Source organism: Vipera berus (assembly GCF_964194415.1).
Source record: "Vipera berus genome assembly, chromosome: 2".
NCBI classification, from domain to species: Eukaryota; Metazoa; Chordata; class Lepidosauria; order Squamata; family Viperidae; genus Vipera; species Vipera berus.
In genome coordinates, this window is record NC_138203.1 from 227,526,652 (window position 1) to 227,535,710 (window position 9,059).

At 39.0% G+C, this 9,059-nt stretch overlaps 1 protein-coding gene across 3 annotated transcripts; it reads left to right on the forward strand.

Moving 5' to 3' along the window:
- The first annotated feature begins 219 nt into the window (after positions 1 to 219).
- CNBP (CCHC-type zinc finger nucleic acid binding protein) lies at positions 220 to 8,120 on the forward strand. 3 transcript variants are annotated; one of them, XM_081318336.1, is made up of 6 exons: positions 264 to 422; positions 3,078 to 3,265; positions 5,329 to 5,448; positions 5,628 to 5,719; positions 5,839 to 6,041; positions 6,991 to 8,120. In XM_081318336.1, the coding sequence occupies exons 3-6, from the start codon at positions 5,346 to 5,348 to the stop codon at positions 7,106 to 7,108; spliced, it is 516 nt and encodes a 171-aa protein (XP_081174462.1). In that variant the 5' UTR covers positions 264 to 422; positions 3,078 to 3,265; positions 5,329 to 5,345; the 3' UTR covers positions 7,109 to 8,120. The 3 variants fall into 3 exon arrangements, with proteins under 3 accessions (XP_081174463.1, XP_081174461.1, XP_081174462.1); XM_081318337.1 differs by lacking the exon at positions 3,078 to 3,265 and having other exon boundaries at positions 220 to 422; positions 5,628 to 5,720; positions 5,843 to 6,041; XM_081318335.1 differs by lacking the exon at positions 3,078 to 3,265 and having other exon boundaries at positions 220 to 422.
- Positions 8,121 to 9,059: the final 939 nt, after the last annotated feature.

A 9,059-nucleotide genomic window follows, 5' to 3' on the forward strand; every position in this document is an offset into this window, starting at 1 on the left:
GCGATAAGCCGCGCGCGGGAAAGCTATTTGGACTCCCCCCCCCCCCGGCTCCCTTACCGTCCTCGTTATTCCAGAAACAGCCCCTCCCCTCGGTTTGGGCCGAAGAATACTGGAGGATATTCCGGTAGGCGGACACCTCCCCCTTTTCCACGGTGCCGATTGGCCAGTACTACTTGTGTCGTCGATGGACTACGCGAAAGCATTCGCGGGTTGCCATTGGCCCCGCGGTCGGGATAGAGCCGTGCGCAGATCGGCAGGGCGGGTGTGTGGGGTCGTGTGCAAACCGCGTGTGGCGCAGCCAGCAGGGACTCAACGGCAGCGGGTGGATAGTCGGATCTCGCGCGTGGGCTAAGGAGGGGAAACTCCCAAACCGAGCGGCCATTCCGGATCGAGCCGTCGACGGGAACGAAAGTCCGCGGAAGGTAACCGAGCTGACGGGAGGAGGCTCGCCAATTCGGTGGCGGTGGGGCCTCTGTGGGCGGAGTGAGTTGAGGGAAGGAGGGCGCTGGCTCGTTCCGGCCTACTGCGCGGGAAAAAAAACCGCCCAGCCTTGCGGGATATCCGCGACCCATCCTGGACCTGTGAGAGGCGGTAAGTAATCGCTTCTCCTGGCCGCGGCGGGACGTCCTGGAGTTGCGAGGAAAAAGGGAGCAGGCAAGTCCTACTCGTGGCGAGGATCGCCGGTGTCCTGGGATCGCCGCCGCCTCCCGTTCCCCTCCCCCCCTCCGGCCCTGTAGGCGAGTCAAGGGCGACGGGATACGAAGTTTACGCGGGCCGCGTGCGCTTGGAGGAGAGGCTTCCCGCGGCGGTAATGGGGCTCGTGACTTGAGGGAAAAGAAAGCGAGGCGGAGAAACGGGAGACCGAGACGGATATCTAAAGCTGCTTTCCGGACTCGCTTGTCGCGGGAAAGCTGGCGCTCTCTGGTGGCGCCCCAGCCTCCATGTGACCTGCGGCCTCCACGTGTTCGCCTGCCTAATTCTTTAAGCAGCATTTCCCCAGGCGCAGGGGTCGGCAACCTCGGCTCTTTTATGACTCGTGGACTTCAACTCCCAGAATTCCTGAGCCAGCATAGCTGGCTCAGGAATTCTGGGAGTTGAAGTCCACGAGTCATAAAAGAGCCGAGGTTGCCGACCCCTGCCCCAGGGCGTTATGGTTCGGGATTGGCGCGCGTGTGTGTGTAGGTAGCCCTTTTAACTCACTTCGGCCTTTCTGTCGCTTATTGATACTGGGACGTTACCGAGGAAGAGGGAAATGCAGCACTCCCGATCCTAAACGTCTTTGTCTCGAAGCCAAGCCCGATCCGGTGGAAAGTTCGTATATCTCAAGTTGCCCTTTTAAGGTCCCCGGCCGCAGTTTTTTAGCTTTGGGGAGATTTTAGGATGATTTGGGTGACAGATTCTCTGTTCTAAAATTAAAGTGTAGGATCGGTAAGAGAGAAGCAAAAAAATTAGTTGTGGCATTCTATGTTACACGGATTGGCTATGGCTTTCGAAGGAATAGAATGGAGAAAAATGGAGGTGAGTCGAGATGAATGCAGCCTTACGAGATCACTTTCAAAAATGTTATCAGATAATCAAGTCCGAAATAGAAGTGACAATGGAATACTACTTACTATTTTAATTTAGCACAACTGGGCAATGGCAGATGTCCAATTTAATACTGGATTAAGGCTTCTGTTGGCCTAAAAACATCTGTTTAGTGGTGACTGCAGATCCTTTGATAACAAGATGATGGCATGCTTGTGTAAGTTGGCTATAACAGCTTTATGCTAGAAAATGTTACAGGGATACAACAGAATTAAACATTTGAGATTCAATGAGTTTTGTAAATGTGGGATTTACTTCTTAAAGTAAATAATGGTAACAGAAATAGCACCCTCAAAATTACATGGTTTTTACAATAATTAAGATGTTTAAAATGGATCAGCTAGATAGAAAACATTGCCTATACCACTAAAATATTCTACTGCTTCAGTTTGGGAAAGAGGTAAAAGTTGCTATTGATGAATAATAAGGATAATTGTTGCTCCTTTAATTATAAAGTGACCAGCTCTGATGTATGCTTAATGTGCAGTTAACATTGCAGTTATTTGAATAAATTGTCAATATAAAAAGTTGCCCCACAGGCTTAGCAGGTTGATTATTTTTAGTGGCAATTATGCTGCTTCATTGGTTTCCCTAGTAAACTTGTGACAAGCTGCTTTTCTAGCTGAAAAACAAGCAAAGTCCTTTATAAGGGAGACTAATAGATCCATACCACAACTGTTCCGTAGCAGTGTTGTAGAATAAAGTGGTATAAAACAGTTGATGTGCCTTTACACTAATAGCAAACATAAGTTCTATGTATATTTTTGAAAGAATGACTGTTGATCTTTAAAACTACCTGGGAAACAATTGAAGAACCTGTGCTCTTCCACCTGGGCTGGCATTTTTAATAGCTGTTGCTAACTAGTAAAATTATTTAGAATCTGTGAAAAGCATTGGAAACAATCATTTTGAAGAAAAGAATACATTTTATAAGGAAGATACCTAGTTGATGCATCAAAAGAATTATTTGGACACTGTTATAAGTATGGAGATCTGTAAATCCTCTGAATGGTGAGGATAGTAGGTTTCAGCTGGTTTGCTACTGTGGAAAATGTGTGAATATTCTTTCTTGATTGGCAACATATAGCAGCATTAAAAGATCCCAGAAGTTAATATAAGTACTGTCAGTAGTCAAAGTAAGTTTCTACAAAATACATATATCTGGATTTCTCTCAAATCATTGGTAAGGTAGTAAAATATGTTTTGGAAATTTAGAAAAATATTAAGATAATATTTGGAAGAATATGTGTAGAAATGGGAAGATAAAACAATATTATGAAGGCCTGAGTGTTTCCAATATTGACTGCTATAAATCAAAGGTTTTATTAATATGTTGGCAGCAGTTTACAATATTGGAATATTTGTTTTCTGAACAGCAGATATTTTTATTTAGCATTTAAATTTTCTTAATTTCATACTTAAAATTCACACCAAAACACAAGGGAAACTATATAATAGTTGCTGATGTATATATGTATGTATTTTCTTAGGTAGGTCTTGTTTCAGATTCACTCCAGTGAGCATCTATACTGGAAAATAAATACAACAATGAACCTAAAGGAAGAAATTAGATTAAATGAAAGTAAGGAAATAATAGGAACCAAAAATAAATGAAAAGAAGCAGCAAATAGAATGGGATGAAATGAATTGGCAGTACTAGGAACCAAAGAAGAGAAAAGTAAGGTGACCTTAATAAAGGACAGAGTTATGGGGGGAGGTAGTTTAAATTAACCTAATAGCTTGGATTGTGCTGTATTCTAGATAGCTGTCAAATGGACTTTTAACCCATTGTTTCTGTTGTCTGTAAAAAGGGCTTTATGTTACTTTCATTCTAAATAATCACTCTAAAAATGGGAGTTGTGTAAGGATAACTTTAAGGATTCTTAAAATAAAATAACTTCAATAGTAATTCAAGACCTTTGAACATTATAAAAGTGAAAATATGTGTACCTATTCTTACTTAGAGCAGTTTGGTATTTTGAGTAATTGGAAGATACATAGCTCGTTTCATCAACCATTTTGTGGAACTTAAAGGAGACAAACCAGTTAAACAAGAATGTGATTCTTTTAAATCTGAATAAATTTCAGGTTTGTAATGGTAGAAATAGAAATAGCAACCATTTTTTATTCATTTGTTAACATTTGTTGCTATGGCTATTATAGATCTAGTAGTTTAGAAACTGAAAGTGGGAACTTGAATATTTTTGGATCAGTTAATACTTGCAAACCATATTGCTCTCTAGATTACATTTTTAAAATAAGATTTTGGTTGTCATCTGTAAGGATTAAAAGGATGCCTAGGTGACATTACTAGATTTTCTAATGTGGTTTTTCCCAGTCAGGCTCAAGTCACTGCACTTAGACTGCAGCGAGTCATATTCAAGGGAAGAATTTAGACTCCCACATTCCTTATATTTATTTTTAAGTGGGTCTCCACCTGTTTTATCTGTCCATGTCGTTGCTGTCTGATTTACTTTAAATCATAGTTGTACAGCACCATGTTAAACTGACACCTCTGTACATTTCAGAAATAAGTAAGAACCAATATTAGTCAATGCAGCTTGAGACAGAACTTTTAAAGACAAATAAGCATGATTGTGGGAATTTAAGTTTTTATTTAACTTGGACATATGTCTTCTGACATCTTTTGAGAATGGAAATGGCCTTTCCCTAGAAAATCTATGTAGTAACAATGTGAACTGAGTTACTTGCTTCCAATTATTGCTTTTTTCAGTACAGTTATTCTGTATGATTCTTTTTTTCTACTGGCAGCAATTACATCTTCACAGAGATGATTATTTGATTTGAGCATCAATAGTAATGTGTATGTCTCAGTTTTGTATTGGATTGTTAAGCAAAAATACAAATTTTGTTTCAGTGTAAACAGAAAGTTGGAAGTGTACATTGATATATATCTAATCCATGTGCTTTGAATCTGGTGCTAAAGGTAGGGGGGAAATGACTAGCTAAGGCATGCATCTAGTCCTTAAATTTGGAGACTAACTCTAAAGAATCTCTTGTTTATGACATGGAGCAAAAAGCACATAACCAGAAGGAGCGGGGTATATGTGCTGTGGATTGGGTGGGTGGGGGGGTTACCACATATTTCTCAGCTTATGCTTTTGTTTCAGGGGGCTTACAATTATTTATTAAACATATATGCTGCCTGACTCAGTTAACGTTAAAGATTAAAAAATGGCAAGTGTGACATGACAGACCATATGGAATGAAGCGAGTTCTTAATTTTTTATTACCAAAGATCTGGATGAATAACCAGGACTTCCTGGCCCTTCTAAAAATAGAGTGGGGATCATGCAGACCTTGGGGAAATACATGTTTTGGAACTGCGTATGACAATATATCTTATATGTGCTCATGCATATATTCTATATACAATTGATTTCCCCTTTGGAAGTTGTGGATTAAAAGACTATTAATATTATATGTGGATGTGTAGAATATTTAACTGTAATTTGATATAACTAATTGGGTGAATAGGAAGATTCTGAAAAAAAATAATTGAAACTTTACTGCACAGTTTTAAAATACTTTTAAGTAATTGAAAAACAGTTGCAATTGTTGAAATCCCTTATTTTTAATCTACAGATTTTAACTTTAAGCATTGTTTGCCATCTTACATATTGTCATAAATGTAAGGTTAATTCTTCTCAAATCTATGTGATAAAAACATTTTTACACAAATACTTAAATTGTTCTTATCAGTGTTTTCCTCTTGCTTAGAGAACCTAATTGGAGCAATGAGCAGTAACGAGTGTTTCAAGTGTGGGCGTACTGGCCATTGGGCTCGAGAATGCCCCACTGGAATTGGTCGTGGCCGTGGAATGCGAAGCCGTGGCAGAGGTACCATCCCTACCAATAATTTTTTTCATTAATTTGAATCCATACATCTACTTTAATTATTCTCTTCCTATTTGCTATATGCAAGATTGAATAGCAATAAAATAGTATTGTAGTCTTATATGAATTTAACTTGATACATGTAGCTACATTCATTGAAAAACTAATATCTTTCTCAACAGGCTTCCAATTTATGTCATCATCACTTCCAGACATCTGTTACCGCTGTGGTGAGTCTGGCCATCTTGCCAAGGACTGTGATCTTCAGGAGGATGGTAAGTATTAATAAACAATGGAGAATAAATGCATTGTAGCAGTTGAACTTTGTTAAGTTCATGTCCCGCAATGCTATCAAGGTTTTATAGTCTTGTTTATATTCTTTTACTTATTGTGGAAGCCTGCTATAACTGCGGTAGAGGCGGCCATATTGCGAAGGACTGCAAGGAACCCAAGAGAGAGAGAGAGCAGTGCTGCTACAACTGTGGCAAACCTGGCCACTTGGCTCGTGACTGTGATCATGCAGATGAGCAAAAGTGTTATTCTTGTGGGGAATTTGGACACATCCAGAAGGACTGCACCAAAGTCAAATGCTATAGGTAAAAATTGGTTCTAATACTACCAGTAAGATGCACATTAATCCTATACTAATGTTTCAGAACAAAAGGACTGATTCAGACCAATATGCAGGAGCTTGTTCCTGCAAGCATCCCATGATTTTAATTTAGATCCTTTATTGTAACCTCTACCCAGAATTTTATGAATGCTAAAATTGCTACATTGTACTTTAATGTTCAGTATAGGTATTAATACTGCAAATGTATGGGATATTTGTTCTCTTGACTAGCAATACATTTAAATCCACAGAAACTACATTGTCATAAATGCTGCATAAGTTTCGGTACATGTACGTTTAAGATGATAGATAACCTTTATTGTCATTTTTTACTGTGGACGCAATGGCACACATTAAAAATGAAATTTAATTGCTTGCTCTCAAAGTTACACAACAAAAGGTACATGACACACATACAACATATGTATAGACCAGGGGTAGGCAACCTTGGCTCTATATGACTCATGGACTTCAACTCCCAGAATTCCTGAGCCAGCATAGCTCAGCATAGCTGGCTCAGGAATTGTGGGAATTGAAGTCCATGAGTCATAAAAGAGCCAAGGTTGCCTACCACTAGTATAGACATACACCCTTACATATAAGTAACATATAAATATTAATCACTGTCCATCTTGAATACATAATGGAAGGAGGAAGCTGTAGAGTTCACAAGGTTAATACTGTATGGAACAAAACTGACTGAATCTGGATGTTCTGCTTTGGATATCACGAAGCCTCCTCCCAGAAGCTAACAAGGAAAACAGGTCATGAAGGGGATGTGTAATGTCCCAGACAATCTTACAGACCCTGTTCAAGCAACACTTACACACTATGTCCTGGACGAAAGGGCGGGAACTGCCAATAATCTTTTCAGCCATCCTCATACTCTGCACCGCCTCTATGGGGCTAATGTTGGTTTTGTCTCATTTCAGGTGTGGTGAAACTGGCCATGTAGCCATCAACTGCAGCAAGACTAGTGAAGTCAACTGCTATCGTTGTGGGGAGTCAGGACACCTTGCACGGGAATGCACAATTGAGGCTACAGCTTAACTGATTTCCTTTGTCGCCCCTCCTTTTTCTGATTGATGGTTGTATTATTTTTCTCTGAATCCTCTTCACTGGCCAAAGGTTGGCAGATAGAGGCTACTCCCAGGCCAGTGAGCTTTACTTGCCGTGTTAAAGGAGGAAAGGGGTGGAAAAATCGACTTTCTGCATTTAACTACAAAAAATGTTTATGTTTAGTTTGGTAGAGGTGTTATGTATAATGCTTTGTTAAAGAACCCCCTTTCCGTGCCACTGGTGAATAGGGATGGATGAGTGGAAAGAGTTAAGTCAGACCAGCAAAGCCTCCCTGGGTTCCATGGAAGTGATCGCATGCAGGAGGAAATAAGCTGGAAGTGTCTGAACTTCCACAGCAATTAATTCTATTACAATAATGGCCTTGGATTGTCTGACCTCAGTAACAGTTAAAACACCAAGTATTTATATCAGGCCTTACCAAAAGCATATAGCGAAGTGGGATAAACGAACAATGCACATGCCTGTTAATGGCCACAAGAGTGAGGGAGAAATTGAAGTAACCGTAATACAATAAATGAATGTTTAATGCGAGGTAACAAGGGAATGGGAAACATTAAATATTTCAAACTAAATCAAACCCAGAACATCAGTGCTTGAGTATACACAATTTGGAGCTATTCAGGACTTGAAAAGAACTGCATTTTCACAGAAATCAAGATGTTATTTTTGTATACTATATCACTTAGACAATTGTTGAGTTTCATTTGCTTGTAATCAGTTTTTAAAGTCAGATGGTAAAAGCAATTGAAGTCCTAGAATATAGAAATGTAATTTTAAACTATCAATAAAGCTGGAGGAGGAAGGGGAGTTTGACTGAAGTTTTTTTTTTTGTTTGGAGTTTATTTTTCAGGTACATAATATTACATAGATAAATGTAGAATAAAGCTAAACAATTGACTATTGTACTACAAATGTATAAACAAAGTTAATTCCTGTATCATTTAAACTGCAGAATTTGTTAAATATATCACTTCCGAAGCAGCATTTGCATTTTTTTCTTTTAGGTGACCTGTGATAAAATTAGGAATGCTTATTTACTCCTATAAGCTACCGTTCAGAATGTTTAGACTAAAAAGTGCATTGGGAACATTAAAGCTTGCAGTTTTACCACTGGTGGAAGGAATACTGAAATCATAGAAAGGATAACACTGTTGACATAGATGGCATCTTTCCATTCTTCTGCTTTTCAGTATCTCGCTTAAACTAAAGCTATCAGTCACAAAAAGTAAAACTGAAAGTATAGATGCACCATGTAATTTTTATAATTTATGTACTGTTTTACATAGGTGACCAAAATCAATCTTTTAGAACTGACTAATCTAGCAGTATTGTGACTTAATATCAGAACTTGATCTGTGACATTATATGTTCTCTCATATAAAAACATTGGTTGCCATTATGTTTTCCTCAGAATTCAGATTTGAAAGTGCATCATGCCCTGATCAAAAGAGATCTCAACCACAGAAAAATTGTTGTTGAGGATGGAGAAGGCTGTAAAGTCACTGCTAAAGAATTTTGTTTCCATCAATTCACAATCACATAAACAGCAATAGCACTATGTAGGAAATATACCACAGCGGTAATAGGAGTCTTTTAACTACCCTGATATCAATGGGGAGACAAACTGCAGCAAGTGGGAAATCAAACATTTTTAGCCAACCTAGCTGACAACTTTGTCATCCAAAAGGTAGAAGAGGGAACTAGAGGAAAAGCTATACTGGACCTAATCCTTACTAATAGAGAAGTGATGGAGTTGAACTTCGAGTGACCACTTCATATTGGGATTCAATATAATGCAAACACAAGCAACAGAACAATCTAGCCAGTGCCTTAAACTTCAAAAGAGCTGATTTTAAAAAACTCGTCTTTAAAAAAATTCTATGGATGGAAATCTTAAATGGGAAAACAACTCAAGAAGTAC

Bases quoted from the DNA above. Each gene is read 5' to 3' on its own strand.
- CNBP (XM_081318335.1), top strand. From the start codon at position 5,346: ATGAGCAGTAACGAGTGTTTCAAGTGTGGGCGTACTGGCCATTGGGCT. The intron at 5,720-5,838 runs GGTAAGTATTAA...TTACTTATTGTG, and splicing joins ACTGTGATCTTCAGGAGGAT to GAAGCCTGCTATAACTGCGG. The intron at 6,042-6,990 runs GTAAAAATTGGT...GTCTCATTTCAG, and splicing joins ACCAAAGTCAAATGCTATAG to GTGTGGTGAAACTGGCCATG.